Here is a 17,743-nt window from a genome sequence, read left to right on the forward strand (position 1 = left end):
TGGAAGATTAAGGGGTGCCCTTTGAAGCTCGATTCTTCTTTCGCTTTGCTTACTTGAGCAGAAGCCGTAAGCAGGAAGTTAACGGTAAGGATTATTGGTTTTGAATGTTGTTATGGGAACCGTGTGTGGAAGGCCGCTGTCAAAACAAATCCGATTCAGAGCATTTGAAGCATTGTTGTGTAGTTCTCACAAGATCTTCCTGTTGCTGAAAAAGGTATTCATAATCAGACTCATACGCTGATTGATCAAGACGAAGTCCCTTGGACGATTTCATTTTTCCCCTTCAAATCGTGGAACCTAGGCGGTACTTGGAAATTTTTGCAGCAGTCCAAACCGATAACTCACCTGAAGGCTTTAATTTTAGCAAACTAGTATGCACTCAGCTGGTAGGAGGACTTGGCGAAAGCAACTGGAGGTGGATTCCGCCATGAATCAGGATGTGCAGGTGGGACACTTGCAAGCACGGCCACGGGGGAAGGATACAAGCAAGTACAGGGCAAAAGTACAGACTCAACCGGATGTCCAGACAATGCCATAAACTGTAGCTTTCGAAGGGCTAAATGGAGCAGACTGTCGGAAATGGTGGGCGGAACATCCAGATACTCACCTAGTTAAAGCAAGCATCAGAAAGGCGCAGGTGGAGTGGGCTATCCGGATGCCACCTTTTTGTATTAGGGACTTTGAGGGCGTTTTGCGGCCGATGATTGAGGCTTATGACAGGCATTCTCGAAAATGCTCAATTCCATATTTAGGGTATGACATAGTGGTATACTTTTGGCCAGTTGATTTTACGAGAGTTTTTGGTATACCAGGGGCAGCGCAAGGTGGAGCCAAGATTGATGGCAAACCCAAAAAGATGAGCAAGGAGATGAAGTTGTAGCTCTTACAGATGGTGTGTAACGACGAAGTACAGAAGCACATCGATACTCTCATGGACGCGTCGAAGAAAAGAGGGCTGCAGAAGTCTGAGATTCGTGAAGGACATTGGAAGTGTTTGATGGATGTGGTTAAAAGCAGGCTTACAGGATCCAGCAGGGCATCTGACATTTCCTTCCCCTTGGTTAGTATGATGAATGGAATCATGAACGGTAATGTATATGATTGGGCTTCATTGTTAGCCACGCGCATGGAGGAGTTCATGACCTTACAACACAAAACGTTCTATATGCCGCACTACGCCATCGGACTCTTTTTGGACGCCACGGCCAGGATGATACCCCATGAGTAGCTAGAAGTTAAGCTGACTCTGGCAGTACCTGGCGAGCCTCCGGTAATGCAATGGAAGCATTTGGATACACCTATAGGTTAGAAGAGCAGGGGCCAGAAGAGGACACGGCAGGAGATGGAGGAATCGGGTAACACCGATAGTGGCCATCAAGACACATCTTGCGATGAGGATAACGACTCTGAAGGTATGGAGGTAGAACAGGAAGAGGAGGAAGGAGATGAGGAAGGTAGCATAGTCTCAGCAGTCCCACTTCGCTTTCCGCGACCAGCTGCACCTGTGACTATCACTTCAGCTCCGGTAATTTCGGCACCCCACATTCACACCATGGCAGATGTTCACATCCCAGGGTTTGGTCAGTTTCGACGTCCAGTGGTGATGACCCCGGTTACTCTACATCCTGCATCACGAACAGCAGTAGCACCTGTGTAGCCAGCAATGTGCAAGCGGACAGTAGTACCTGTAGCCACGAGTACGCAGCTAGCGATTCACGAACCAACTCCCATACCTATACTAGAGAGTTTGCCTCAGCCACTTCCTATGGCGAAGCCTGTGACAGAGGAAGGAGTCAGTGGGAGAGGTACGCAGGAGCAGGTTCGGCTGGAAGTGATTGGGTCAGATGTGGTAGTCACTGTAGCAGACACTCTGCTAAGTGAGGATCAGAGTGCTCACTCCAGTATCCCTAAAGCGGCACCCCAGGCCCCAGCAACAAGTGTAGCAAGTCGGGCGAGTGAGTACCTGAGGCGCCAACTACTTGCCCCTGTCACCAGAAGTCATTCCATTCAGTCTCCCATGAGAGAGCACACGCCCTTGGAGGCCCATTGGTCCAACAGTGAGATAGTCAAGATACCAGCATCACCTAAAGGGGAGGATCAGAGTGCAGCGACAGCCAAGAAAGTGGCCATGGGAGTGCAAGCGTCAGATCCTCTACCAGCAGAGACGGAGGACATGGATATTCATTCTCGCCTGGCTGTCATTGCGGAGCAAAGCAAGTCCATAGCGGAAATGGTGCTAACAGAGTGAAGAAGGGCAGAGGCTGGGTGGAAGGCTTGGGAGACGGCAAAAAAGGCTCGGGAGGAGATGGTCGACCAACTTACCGCCCACCACCTTGCATGGGAAGCGGAACGGACAGCGCTGTTAGCACAGCTCGAGGAGAGTACGCGAGGGAAACAACAGGCAGAACAGCAGTTAACCACAGTGGAGCAGCAACTAGCAGCAGCCGAGCAGCAGTTGACAACAACACGTCAGGAGAAGGACTCAGCGCAACAGGCTCACGATCAGAAGGAAGCTGAGTGTCAGGAGGTTGCTTTGATGCTGAAAGAAATGGTGGAGGAGAACTCACAGATTAGAGCTGATTTGCAGGTATGGACAGATCAGGTGTATCAGCTTCGACGCAACCGGTCGTCACAGTCCGAGACTCAGCCTTCGGGTTGATGATGTTTACGTCCATGTTGTTTTTGCTTTATAAATAATGTAAATAGAGTGATTTTTTTGGTTTTCTCGTCGTCGGGAGACGACTTTTCTTTTTGGGGGAGATGATGTCGTCAGGAAACAATGTACCAGGAGCTTCCCGACGGTGTTTTGGGAGGTTCTCGACGATGTTCAGGATGTTCCCGACGGTGTATCGGGAGGTTCCTCACAGGAGCTTCCCGATGGTGTTTCAGGATGTTCCTGACGGTGTATCAGGAGCTTCCCGATGGTGTTTCAGGATGTTCATTTTAGGATGTTCCCGACGATGTATGAAGAGCTTCCCGATGGTGTTTTAGGGTGTTCCTGACGGTGTATCGAGAGGTTCCCGACGGTGTTTCAAGATGTTCCCGACAATGTATCGGGAGCTTCCAGATGGTGTATCAAGAGCTTCCCGACGGTGTATCGGGAGGCTCCCGACGGTGTTTCAAGATGTTCCCAATGGTGCATCGGGAGGGTTCTATCAGTGTATCGGGATGTGTGCCATCAGGCCGACATGTATCAAGATGTATCCAAAAGGTTCTATTATTGTAGTTGGCATGTTGTATGTGGCCGACGGATACCTTCGAGAAGGTTCCTCAGACAATATTTATATTTCCCTTCGGGATCATTGTAATCATCATCATAACCTAATGTAATATCTTGGCATATGCGAATAATAATAAGAGTTCTGCTGTTCGTGTTCGTGTTCATTATCTGTGTGCAATTCTTAATTAACCTATGCAATAAACAATGATCATGAGTCATGACATAAAGATGATTACAATAAGTATCATGTGACATGAATCATGATATCAAAATAAGTATATAATGCAAACAAAAACTACAAGTCTCCAAGAGTCCAAATCAAAATGTCAAATCAATGAAGGAGACTCCTTGGCGTCCCCCTGCACCCCACACTCGGAGACGTCTCGCTGTCTCGGAGACCTCTAGCCGTCTCGGAGACGTCTCGCCATCTCCGACAGGGGTGGCGTTGTAAGTGGCGCCACCCAAAACGCCGAGACGCTATCCCCCCGTCCCGGGGACATCCCCGTCTTCAGAATGGCCCAATTTTTTTTTTGGGGGGGGGGGGGGGGGACGTGTCCCTGTGTTACACTACTAATATATGATATATTATTGATCAAATGGTTTCAAAAGGGCACGACCCCTAGGATTACCATGTATATAAAGGTGATGAAACCTCACTTATTAGATATAGATTCAGACTAAAATAAATTTGGAAAGCAGAGAGTGAAAATTAGAAATGTTCAATTAGGGACATTACAGTAAATTATTAGCCTTTAATTTGTTTTTTCAACACAAAGCCAAAAGAGACAAATGAAAAGGAATAGAGTGCGAAAAAAGCATCTCTTCAGTTTAGGAGAGAAAGCCCCTTGAAAATCAAATAAACCTAAACAATAAACTAAAATTAACCATTATAAACATATGTACAAATACCAACAGTATACAAAATTCTCTTAGGAATTTTATATTAAATGATAATATGCTTTAGATACAAGCATCAAACTCATAATGACTGTATCTTGCAAATGAAACTACATAAATTTAACACATGAAACAAGTAATTCAAATACATTTGCAAGAGAACTATTTTGAGTTTAAGTTGTGTTCCTTTAGCTTTGTAGGATTTAGTATTCAAATTTTACATTTCATTAGCTGGTATAATTTGACCTATGGGACTCAAGAGTCCTGCCAAGTTTACCATATTCAGCAACTATAGTAGAAACTTGCTGGTGAGTCTGTTAAGTACCCAACAATTTCTGTAATACTAGCTCTATAGCTTTGAGGTTCTTATTGTCATTTTGTATAAAGATGATGTGAATGTACTGTGCCATTTCAATGATGCCTAAGGCTTAATGTATTTTTCAAGAAGTAGATTTTGTTCTCTCTGATGCTAATTTTCATGTTACAAAAGCTTTTAATTTTTGAAGTAATGATCATATACTGTTCAATGTTGATATTTAACAAAATGTCTTATTTTTATAAGAAAGGATGGTTACAAAACTGACATATAAAAAATGGAAATGTGGCAATTTCCCGTGGTTCATACTATTAAAAAGCTCCCTTGAAGACAGCCTAATGCTCAAATTTGCATTTATTTCTAAACTTCTAGATGTAAAAATGTTTCTTTGAGTCTTTTTATTTTGTATGGAACTAGAAAATGTTTTATACCTTAACAATCTATTTTATGCTGCAAGGTAATTTTTTATAGTGAATGCAATCTGAACTGTTTTTTCAGGTCATCCCAGCATTTGAGGAGGCTGTAGGAAGTATGAGCATTGGTGGGGTCAGAAGGTTATTGTAATCCTTTGTCTTTGAAAATTGTGATATGATTTGAACAATTTATGCTGTTATCTGCTCATTGTTATGCATGTTTATGGAGGATTTGCATTTTGATTGTCTGCTAGTAGTCACATTCAGTAGAATCAATCTGCCACAAATGTTTCAAATTGCTACTCCTTTTCATCTTTATTTTCATTATTTGTTAGTGCATTTCTCTTATGTTTGGTCCATATGTGTTGTGTGTGGCAGCTATGGCTGACCCTTGGGATTATGTACACCTTTGTCTTTCTTATCAAACCTTCTTTCCTTCATACCTTAATATTCCCTTCCAGACTATTGGATCCTAAGTTAAACAGTGCTCAACAAAGATGCCTATTGATCTTTATAAGGATTCTTCTTGCTAGATTTTGTAAGACTCGTGCGAAAATGCCAAGCCAATTTATTAATTTTATTTAGTCCTCATAGGTATACTCTACTGACATTCTTGTTCTGGTGCCTTCATTTTAATGGTGTTGCTTTTATGGCTTGTTTAGATCTCTATAGCTTTTCATCCTCTACTGATGTATTTTATGTTTAGATCTATTTACAATTGTGTATGAGAGGTCTTGATAAAAGAAGTCTCACCATGGTAGGGTTGCACACACAACTCTGGCTCCTTATGCTAGCACCACAACTTTTGTCTAGTTCCTTTGTAGATTCTTCCAAATGTCTGCATCTATTCTATTTTAAGGACTAGTTTTAGTTTATGGCATTTTGCTATTCAAAAGCCACTATATTCAATTGCAAAATCAAGGAGCTCTGGGTTTGAGGGCTTCTGATATATAATAGGATGCAAATTTGAAGTACAAGAGAGTAATATTAAAAGGCTATAATGGGAATCTTTTAGCTACACTCAAGCAATGGATACCTTGGGAATTTGAACCAACTTATCCAATCCCACTTCTTTGGAATATATGGCCCATATATTTATTCAGAGAAATTCTGTATTTTTTTAATCGAAAGGCAAAAAGCCTATATATATATGATTACAGTAATTTGATAGAACAATCTGTCTTTAGAACATGTATTTATTTACAAACCTTGTATATCTGCCCATCTATGAGAATAGTAAATTTTAATCCCAAATGAACAAAGCATCAATTGAACATATCAAAGGTGATAATAGCTAAAGGTGGTTCTAGCTAATCTGCTGTAGGTAGCATTTACATCATTTTCATTTGAAAGCTACATGTTATTGCGTTCTATCAAAACATTCTTCATAATCAAATCTGGAACCTCCTCTTGACAAGACAGCAAAGATCAACTATGATCACCAGCTTTCCCAGTCAGGAAATCTCCAACCATCAACTCCGCAACATAATCTTCAGTTCTTGGGGGCATTAGATGAGCATCATCATGTTGAAGAGTGTAAAGATAGCAGAGATTCGTACTCTAATCTGATTGACAAGAGCCGGGTTAAGAGCACTCCTGTAGCAGTAGAGGACATCCCTCACAATCTGAATGTCTCTCACCTCAAAAGCAAGTTTAACATTGTCAAAAATGGATACCAAAACTGGCATCTCTAAAAGAGATTCACGAGGAAAAAGACCTTCAACAAAACCGTTACCACGCCAAAGAGTATAGTGCTGCATATTCTGGACAAGAGATTCAATTTTAGATGTACCCAGGAGGACACCTATTGCTTCAACAAGTGCTGGAGTATGAGTCAATCCATTATTGGAAACATATATGGACTGCACTTGAAGGGGGTACAGAACTCTATGTGACAAGGGATATAACACTTCCATCTCCAATAATGCTACAGACTGATCTTTTGCATACATCACAGTGAATGTTGAAGAAAAGGCCCAGATTATCATCAGCAACATGTTCAAGAATAACAACTTGACCTTGTAAAGAAGTCAAAGCAATTCTGGTATTGGTAGGCCTGTACTCCATTTGTTGTCTCAAACAATTATGACATCCAAAGCAACAGGATAGCAGACGTTGATCAAATACAGATGAACTTGAAGAACTCATATTGATAGCTATGTAGAACTTGTGCAAAGTCTAATGAACAGATCCCTCTCTTAAAAACAGACCCTATCAGAAACCAGATGTAAGCCAGCTACGCATCACATGATACCTGCAGCCGCATAGCATTTGTTTAAATCTGTTAAACATTCACTCCTACTTCTACAGAAGGATGTGCTCATGGAGAAAATGTTTCATGGCAGCCATGTAGCATGTTTTTAAATCCGTTAAACATTCACTCCTGCATTTAATGACTGTAACTGCCATTAAAATATGACCGCTGAGTCCAAAGCCAGTTGAAGTTGAGTACCTGAACAGTCTCCTTAGTGCTTTAATCAGTGCCATCCTTTGTAATTGCCAGTTCATTGCATAAAATCTGTTATGAGATATAAAAATGAGACCGTTGCATTTATACAAGAGAGCATAGTAAAATATGATTGTTCTATTTTTGATATAGATGACAAACTATGTGTATTCGCCACGACACCCTTAATGCCAAATTGCACAAGTCGATTGTCCTCACTGATTATCTCATGTTTTCCTTTGCCTACTCTGCATGTTCGCTCCAAGATTTTGCTGTTTACTGGGCTGTGTTTGGCGCTATGCTCTGTTTTTCTGCTGTTACATTAATATTATGAATCCTTGTTGCCATTTACGGAGGTACTAAGATCAGGAAAGTTCTGTGATCACTGAGGAATATAAACTTATTCCAAATTAGAGTAATGATCCCCGTCATTATACTTAGGATAACAAGATTACCACATGATAGCCTGTGATTCCCAGGTAGAAACATAGAGTCTTGCTTATTTTAGAGCAGTAACTTAGGGGCAGTGAAACATAATGAATCTTGCAAATCGTTGATTATCCCGAGTTCATCCAAATAAAATAAATTCATAGTTCATTGGGTCTCGGAAGAATCATGGGAGCTGTCCAGACAACCAAACAAAAATATTCACTTCTATCCAAACATTATTGCCAACAGTAAATAGTCCCCTTATTACAAATTGACTGTACTTTGAATTGCCAGTTAATAATTTTACTACCTTTGTTAACAGGTCCATGCACTCAAACCATGGCTACTGTTCTCTAACCAATCTCCATTCACTGCTTCTTCTCCAATCTCACTTCTAATTATCATTCTCCCTGCTTGATAAGAACTCATCTTCATTAATTTTGCTTCCCACTATTTTTGTTCCTGTACTCAAAATGATATATGAGTGGCGTAGCTTCCAGATGTGTTACCTGCTGTATCTTTTTCCCACCTTGAATTTTAGGAATACACTCTGTCTATTCCAAACAGAAGACAATATTGTCCCATCTCCTCCAGAAATCACAATGAATAAATAATGAAATCAAACTCTGTTCAAGTTATCATTAAGAAGGATGTGGTGAAATTCTGGAAAATACTGTATTTGATCTTCATCTCCACTAAATAATATATCAGTATCTCAACCATTATCACAAGCATGATTGGCCAAATAATTGGCAGCTTGATTAACCTCTCTGAAAATGTGACTGATTACAGTACTTTGGAAGGAATTAATAATATCCCTTTCTTGTTGGAGAATATACCCAAGCTTCCAATTGTGACAGCATCTTGATTTGGTTGCTTCTATAATCAGTAATGATTCTCCTTTAATGCGAATTTCTGTGAAACCTTCAGAATTAGCCAATTGAATGCCATAAAGTAAAGCATATGCTTCAGGAGTATTATTTGTACCCAGTTAAATGGAAATGGCTTTCACCCTCAATAAATCTCCAGAGGCATTCCTAAGACAAACTCCCACCCTAGAAATTTCTGGATTGCCTCGGGATGCACTATCAAAGTTCATCTTTACAAATGGACTTTTTGGAGGGAGCCACTTTGCCTCTTTTCTATTAATGTGATTACTAGAATGCTGCTTAAGAGAACCATTAACTGGTAACTTAGTGGAAGGCCAATTCTGAAGTATCAAGTTGTCCCAGGAAGTGGAAGGGTAAGAGCAATTTTTATGTTTATGAACATGTGCAATGACTGACTCAGATATCGATTCTTCAATTGTTTGCTGAACAAGATGGGAATCAATGAAACTTTTCCTGAATGTTCTTTTATTGCACTTCCACCAAATAACAACAGAATGCATGATGGTCCAAATGCAAGCAACAGATAAATCTTTTTAAAGCAAAGGACGATCCTATTACAAGTCCCACACTTTGCAAGGAAGGGTCATATGCAAAAGGACAATGAAGAAATAAATGCTGTGTTTTCTACTTAGCTGGAACATAGAACACATTCAAACTCATTAGCAATGTTAAACTTACCAAGCCAGTCACTAGCAAGTGCTCTATTTGTTGAAGATTTTAGCTGCGATAGAGATCTTTATCTTTGGTTTTATAAAATAGAAATATGTTTGTTATGACCATTATGGTTGCCTTCAGCTGAAAGAGACATTTTATGATAATATTTAAGATAATACTATACAAAGAGACATGTGTCATACACCATGCGAAGACGCATGCAGATGGAAATATGAAGTGTCGAATATTTGGAAAAGATCTTGTATTTAGTATTTGATGAGACCTTTCGTTGTAATAAGAAGAGTCTCCCTACTTGTTACATATATCACATCAAGCGAAAGGCATTCTACGCTTGAATATTTTGTTATCAAGAAAAGTATATGCTTCAGCAGTATTATCTGTACCCAGTTAAATGAAAATGGCTTTCACCCTCAATAAATCTCCAGAGGCATTCCTAAGACAAACTCCCACCCTAGAAATTTCTGGATTGCCGCAGGATGCACGATTAAAGTTCATCTTTACAAATGGACTTTTTGGAGGAAGCCACTTTGCCTCTTTTCTATTAATGTGATTACTAGAATGCTGCTTAAGAGAACCATTAACTAGTAACTTAGTGGAAGGCCAATTCTGAAGTATCGAGTTGTCCCAGGAAGTGGAGGGGTAAGAGCAATTTTTATGTTTATGAACATGTGCAATAACTGATTCAGAGATCAATTCTTCAATTATTTGTTGAACAAGATGGGCATCAACGAAACTTTTCCTGGATATTCTTTTATTGCTTTTCCACCAAATAACAACAGAATGCACAATGGTCCAAATGCAAGCAACAGATAAATCTTTTTAAAGCAAAGGACGATCCTATAACAAGTCCCACACTTTGCAAGGAAGGGGCATATGCAAGAGGACAATGAAGAAATAAATGTTGTGTTTTCTACTTGGCTGGAACATAGAACACATTCAAACTCATTAGCAATGTTAAACTTACCAAGCCAGTCACTAGTAAGTGCTCTATTTGTTGAAGATTTTAGCTGCGATAGAGATCTTTATCTCTGGTTTTATATAATAGAAATACATTTGTTATGACCATTATGGTTGCCTTCAGCTGAAAGAGACATTTTATGATAATATTTAAGATAATACTATATAAAGAGACGTGTCATACACCATGCGAAGAGGCATACAGATGGAAATATAAAGTGTCGAATATTTGGAAAAGTTATTTGTATTTGTAGTCGGTAAATAATTGTAATGAGCCGACAGGTAGGGTAGTATGTATTATTTGTTATGTAGCCGACTTGTGCTTGACGGGTTCCTTCGGGAACCTTCCGAAAGGCCCTTTTGTGAGTATTTATACCCCCTTTGGGAAGCATTGTAATCATAAGATCTTATGCTCTGGATGTATCTGTTGGCATATGCGAATAAAGAAGTATTGCTGTTGCTGTTCTTATTTCATTGTCTGTGTGCGTTAATCAATTAATCTATGCGGTAAACATTTGGGTTCAACCGAAGAAAATTTCTACGGAGGTAAATCTATTTTTTATTAGATTGGGATGTGGGAATATGACGAAAGCAGAGCAGGAGGCATTGGTTGGGACATCGAAGGGGAGGGGTTTAAAGAAAACATGCATTCAGGAAGGACCATGGCGATGCCTGATGGACTTCGTCAAAAGCTTACGGGATCATCTAGGGCATCCGATATCTCATTTCCATAGGTGTCTATGATGAATGGAATAATGAACGGAAAAGTGTACGATTGGGCATACATGTTGGTTGAGCGTATGCATGAGTTCATGACCCTCCAGCATAAGAAATTCTATATGCCTCACTATGCCATTAACCTCTTTCTTGACGCTGCAGCATGGATGATTCGAGGAGATGAGTTGGAGGCAAAATTAGGACCACTTGCTCCTGGAGAACCCCCAATCATGCGGTGGAAGCACTTGGATACAGCCACGGGGCAGAAAGGTGTTGCAGGACAAAAGAGGCCTCGGATGGACACAGGGGGTGATACGGATAATGGCCGTTAGGAGACATCTTCGGAGGAGAACAGTATAGGGGACAAAGAAGGGGAAGAAGATGATGATGAGGAGGTTTAGTTTGTCACTGCTACCCCCTTGCTGTTTTCGCGAAGTACAGTTCCCGTTACTCCCTGTTTGGTGCTAGCAGGTCTGCGCATGGCTGACATTCCAGGGTTTGGATAGGCAAGGCGGCCGGTATTGATGATCGGTGCACCCCAGCAGGCCGTCATAGTAACAGCATCATGGCAGCACGGGGTAAGGCCTTCTCCTGTTCAACTGGGAGTTGGGTTTGCTGTAGGTTTTTCTCAAACAATAGCACCTATCAGCCAAGGGACTTTTCAAGCCCCTACTGAAGCACTTCCGATAGCAGCACCTGTGGCACCTACTGTATCTCAACCAGCAGCAGATGTTGCTGTAGCACAGCCAGCAAAAGTTCTTGTAGCGCAACAAGTTGGAGTTTCGAGGCACAAACAACAGTGGAAGTCACCGTAGCACAACTAGCAGGAGTTCAGGAACCTTCAGTAGAGAACGTACCAGACAAAGGAGAGGAGATGGCCATGGAGGTAGCTGATCTTCCAGCACCGAAGTTAGCAGACGGACATAATACTTCCGATGTACACTTGGAGGTCGTAGGATCGGATGCAGTGGTGACGATGGATGCAACACTTTTGGCAACACCAAAGCGTGATAGAGAGAGTCGCATTCGGGAGGTCAGTACTTTTTTGAGCATGCGGTTCCACCGTGCTCCGACTCCTAGGATGGCTTATGTACTGACTCCTACACGAGATGATATTTCCGAGGTAGACACTCAGCCACAGCTAGCACAGCCTGTTTCGGATATTGGACCATCGCATTGCACTGCTGAGCGTATGGCTCATGCCGTGGAGATGGTTATGCAAGGACATTCATTAGCACGGGAGGCAAGAATGAAGCAGGCATTTCTTGCCAACTTGACAGCTCTAGCCTCACGGACTCGTCAGGTTTTGGATTCCATGGAGGCTCAGGCATTAGATTCGATTGTGAGGGAGCTAGAGGGAGTCATCTCGTTCATGAAACTTGGATGCCCAGCTACCTTCACGGTCTGTTTTGAGGAGCGAGGTTTGCCGGATGTAGAGACTCATGAGATGCTTCAGGAGTGGTCTACCACGGCGGGTTTTGGTGTGGACAGCCGGGTTGAGGTTTTGTTTCAGGAGTTAGTAAGGTTGCACAAGCAGGTGTACTACATTCTTCGGAAGGCGCAGGAAAATCATGTAGCAGCTGAGAGAGCTCGGGAGGAGTCAGTTGCTAGGTTGGTTTTCGAGAGAGCAGCCTAGGAAACGAAGGGGGCGGTCTGGCAATCCAAGAGAAAAGCCCTACTAGCAGAGTAGGAGCAATTGGTAGCTGAGAAGGTGCAAGCAGCAGCGGACAAGGAGAAGGAGATGGGGGAAGTTGGAGTGATGATGCAGTCCGTCCTGGAGCTTCAGATGGAAGCAGAAGCGGAGCTGAAGGTTCTGAAGGAACAAGTCTACAAGCTTTGGGCCAAGTTAAGCGATCTGAGAGCACAAACCCGTTCAGCTGCATAGCATCTATTTGGTTATTCCTTGCACAATTTTTTTGTATTGTCGTCAGGAGATGACTGTTCTTTTGGGGGGGATGATGTAGTCGGTAAATAATTGTAATGAGCCGACAGGTAGGGTAGTATGTATTATTTTTTATGTAGCTGACTTGTGCCCGATGGGTTCCTTCGAGAACCTTCCGAAAGGCCCTTCGGTGAGTATTTATATCTCCTTCGGGAAGCATTGTAATCATTAGATCTTATGCTCTGGATGTATCTATTGGCATATGCGAATAAAGAAGTACTGCTGTTGCTATTCTTATTTCATTGTCTGTGTGCGTTAATCAATTAATCTATGCGGTAAACAATATTTAGTATTTGATAAGACCTTTCGTTGTAATAACAAGTCTCCCTACCTATTACGTATATCGCATTAAGTGAAAGACATTCTACGCTTGAATATTTTGTTATCAAGAAAAGCATATGCTTCAGCAATATTATTTGTACCCAGTTAAATGGAAATGGCTTTCACCCTCAATAAATCTCCAGAGGCATTCCTAAGACAAACTCCCACCCTAGAAATTTCTGGATTGACTCGGGATGCACTATCAAAGTTCATCTTTACAAATGGACTTTTTGGAGGGAACCACTCTGCCTCTTTTCTATTAATGTGATTACTAGAATGCTGCTTAAGAGAACCATTAACGGGTAACTTAGTGGAAGGCCAATTCTTAAGTATCAAGTTGTCCCAGGAAGTGGAAGGGTAAGAGCAATTTTTATGTTTACGAACATGTGCAATAACTGACTCATAGATCGATTCTTCAATTATTTTCTGAACAAGATGGGCATCAACGAAACTTTTCCTGAATATTCATTTATTGCACTTCTACCAAATAACAACAGAATGCACAATAGTCCAAATGCAAGCAACAGATAAATCATTTTAAAGCAAAGGACGATCCTATAACAAGTCCCACGCTTTACAAGGAAGGGGCATATCCCAAAGGAAAATGAAGAAATAAATGCTGTGTTTTCTACTTCGTTGGAACATAGAACACATTCAAACTCATTAGCAATGTTAAATTGACCAAGCCAGTCACTAGTAAGTGCTCTATTTGTTGAAGATTTTAGCTGCGATAGAGATCTTTATCTCTGGTTTTATAAAATAGAAATATGTTTGTTATGACCATTATGGTTGCCTTCAGCTGAAAGAGACATTTTATGATAATATTTAAGATAATACTATATAAAGAGACATGTGTCATACACCATGCGAAGAGGCATGCAAATGGAAATATGAAGTGTCGAATATTTGGAAAACGTCTTGTATTTAGTATTTGATGAGACCTTTCGTTCTAATAAGAAGAGTCTCCCTACTTTTTACATATATCGCATCAAGTGAAAGGCATTCTACGCTCGAATATTTTGTTATCAAGAAAAGCATATGCTTCAGCAGTATTATTTGTACCCAATTAAATGGAAATGGCTTTCACCCTCAATAAATCTCCAAAGGCATTCCTGAGAGAAACTCCCAACCTAGAAATTTTTGGATTGCCTCGGGATGCACTATCAAAGTTCATCTTTACAAATGGACTTTTTGGAGGTAGCCACTTTGCCTCTTTTCTATTAATGTGATTACTAGAATGCTGCTTAAGAGAACCATTAACTGGTAACTTAGTGGAAGGGCAATTCTTAAGTATCAAGTTGTCCCAGGAAGTGGAAGGGTAAGAGCAATTTTTATGTTTATGAACATGTGCAATAACTGACTCAGAGATCTATTCTTCAATTATTTCTTGAACAAGATGGGCATCAACGAAACTTTTCCTGAATATTCATTTATTGCATTTCCACCAAATAACAACAGAATGCACAATGGTCCAAATGCAAGCAACAGATAAATCTTTTTAAAGCAAAGGACGATCCTATAACAAGTCCCACACTTTGCAAGGAAGGGGCATATGCAAAAGGACAATGAAGAAATAAATGTTGTGTTTTCTACTTAGCTGGAACATAGAACACATTCAAACTCATTAGCAATGTTAAACTTACCATGCCAATCACTAATAAGTGCTCTATTTGTTGAAGAGTTTAGCTGCGATAGAGATCTTTATCTTTGGTTTTATAAAATAGAAATATGTTTGTTATGACCATTATGGTTGCCTTCAGCTGAAAGAGACATTTTATGATAATATTTAAGATAATACTATATAAAGAGACGTGTCATACACCATGCGAAGAGGCATGCAGATGGAAATATGAACTGTCGAATATTTGGAAAAGGTCTTGTATTTAGTATTTGATGAGACCTTTTGTTGTAATAAGAAGAGCCTCTCCCTACTTGTTACATATATCGCATCAAGTGAAAGGCATTCTACGCTTGAATATTTTGTTATCAAGAAAAGCATATGCTTCAGCAGTATTATTTGTACCCAGTTAAATTGAAATGGCTTTCACCCTCAATAAATCTCCAGAGGCATTCCTAAGACAAACTCCCAACCTAGAAATTTCTGGATTGCCTTCATCTTTACAAATGGACTTTTTGGAGGGAGCCACTTTGCCTCTTTCATATTAATGTGATTACTAGAATGCTGCTTAAGAGAACCATTAACTGGTAACTTAGTGGAAGGGCAATTCTAAAGTATCAAGTTGTCCCAGGAAGCGGAAGGGTAAGAGCAATTTTTATGTTTATGAACATGTGCAATAACTGACTCAGAGATTGATTCTTCAATTATTTGCTGAACAAGATGGGCATCAAGCAAACTTTTCCTGAATATTCTTTTATTGCACTTCCACCAAATAACAACAGAATGCATAATAGTTCAAATGCAAGCAATAGATAACTCATTTTAAAGAAAAGAATGATCCTATAACAAGTTCCATGCTTTGCAAGGAAGGGGCATATGCAAAAGGACAATGAAGAAATAAATGTTGTGTTTTCTACTTAGCTGGAACATAGAACACATTCAAACTCATTGTCAATGTTAAACTTACCAAGCCAATCACTAATAAGTGCTCTATTTGTTGAAGATTTCAGCTGCGATAGAGATCTTTATCTTTGGTTTTATAAAATAGAAATATGTTTGTTATGACCATTATGGTTGCCTTCAGCTGAAAGAGACATTTATTGATAATATTTAAGATAATACTATATAAAGAGACGTGTCATACAACATGCGAAGAGGCATGCAGATGGAAATATGAAGTATCGAATATTTGGAAAAGGTCTTGTATTTACTATTTGATGAGACCTTTTGTTGTAATAAGAAGAGTCTCCCTACTTATTACATATATCGCATCAAGTGAAAGGCATTCTACGCTTGAATATTTTGTTATCAAGAAAAGCATATGCTTCAGAAGTATTATTTGTACCCAGTTAAATGGAAATGGCTTTCACCCTCAATAAATCTCCAGAGGCATTCCTAAGAGAAACTCCCACCCTAGAAATTTCTGAATTGCCTCGGGATGCACTATCAAAGTCCATCTTTACAAATGGACTTTTTGGAGGGAGCCACTTTGCCTCTTTTCTATTAATGTGATTACTAGAATGCTGCTTAAGAGAACCATTAACTGGTAACTTAGTGGAAGGCCAATTTTGAAGTGTCAAGTTGTCCCAGGAAGTGGAAGGGTAAGAGCAATTTTTATGTTTATGAACATGTGCAATAACTGACTTAGAGATCGATTCTTCAATTATTTTTTGAACAAGATGGGCGTCAACGAAACTTTTCCTGAATATTCATTTATTGTACTTCTACCAAATAACAACAGAATGCACAATGGTCCAAATGCAAGCAACAGATAAATCATTTTAAAGCAAAGGACGATCCTATAACAAGTCCCATGCTTTGCAAGGAAGGGGCATATGCAAAAGGACAATGAAGAAATAAACACTGTGTTTTCTAGTTAGCTGGAACATAGAACACATTCAAACTTATTAGCAATGTTAAACTTACCAAGCCAGTCACTAGTAAGTGCTCTATTTGTTGAAGATTTTAGCTGCGATAGAGATCTTTATCTCTGGTTTTATAAAATAGAAATATGTTTTTTATGACCATTATGGTTGTCATCAGCTGAAAGTGACATTTTATGATAATATTTAAGATAATGCTATATAAAGAGACATGTGTCATACACCATGCGAAGTGGCATGCAGATGGAAATATGAATTGTCGAATATTTGGAAAAGGTCTTGTATTTAGTATTTGATGAGACCTTTTGTTGTAATAAGAAGAGTCTCCCTACTTGTTACATATATCGCATCAAGCGAAAGGCATTCTACGCTTGAATATTTTGTTATCAAGAAAAGCATATGCTTCAGCAGTATTATTTATACCCAGTTAAATGGAAATGGCTTTCACCCTCAATAAATCTCCAGAGGCATTCCTAAGACAAAATCCCACCCTAGAAATTTCTGGATTTCCTCGGGATGCACTATCAAAGTTCATCTTTACAAATGGACTTTTTGGAGGGAGCCACTTTGCCTCTTTTCTATTAATGTGATTACTAGAATGCTGCTTAAGAGAACCATTAACTGGTAACTTAGTGGAAGGCCAATTCTGAAGTATCAAGTTGTCCCAGGAAGTGGAAGTGTAAGAGCAATTTTTATGTTTATGAACATGTGCAATAACTGACTCAGAGATCGATTCTTCAATTATTTGTTGAACAAGATGGGCATCAACGAAAGTTTTCCTGAATATTCTTTTATTGCACTTCCACCAAATAACAACAGAATGCACAATGGTCCAAATGCAAGCAACAGATAAATCTTTTTAAAGCAAAGGACGATCCTATAACAAGTCCCACACTTTGCAAGGAAGGGGAATATGCAAAAGGACAATGAAGAAATAAATGCTGTGTTTTCTACTTAGCTGGAACATAGAACACATTCAAACTCATTAGCAATGTTATACTTACCAAGCCAATCACTAG

General features: G+C 40.0%; 1 protein-coding gene across 4 annotated transcripts in view; it reads left to right on the forward strand.

The window, feature by feature from the left end:
- LOC149539139 (peptidyl-prolyl cis-trans isomerase FKBP19, chloroplastic-like) overlaps positions 1 to 17,743 on the forward strand; it is a 248,668-nt gene that overhangs the window by 195,657 nt on the left and 35,268 nt on the right. For all 4 annotated transcript variants that reach the window (XM_089800464.1, XM_089800467.1, XM_089800465.1 and 1 more), the window contains exon 8: positions 4,932 to 4,987. In XM_089800464.1, the coding sequence (XP_089656590.1) occupies positions 4,932 to 4,987 (56 nt within the window). The remainder of the gene's footprint in view (positions 1 to 4,931; positions 4,988 to 17,743) is intronic.

The sequence above is a fragment of the Cupressus sempervirens genome, chromosome 9 (assembly GCF_028749045.1).
Source record: "Cupressus sempervirens isolate cs-2001-9-10 chromosome 9, ASM2874904v1, whole genome shotgun sequence".
NCBI lineage: Eukaryota > Viridiplantae > Streptophyta > Pinopsida > Cupressales > Cupressaceae > Cupressus > Cupressus sempervirens.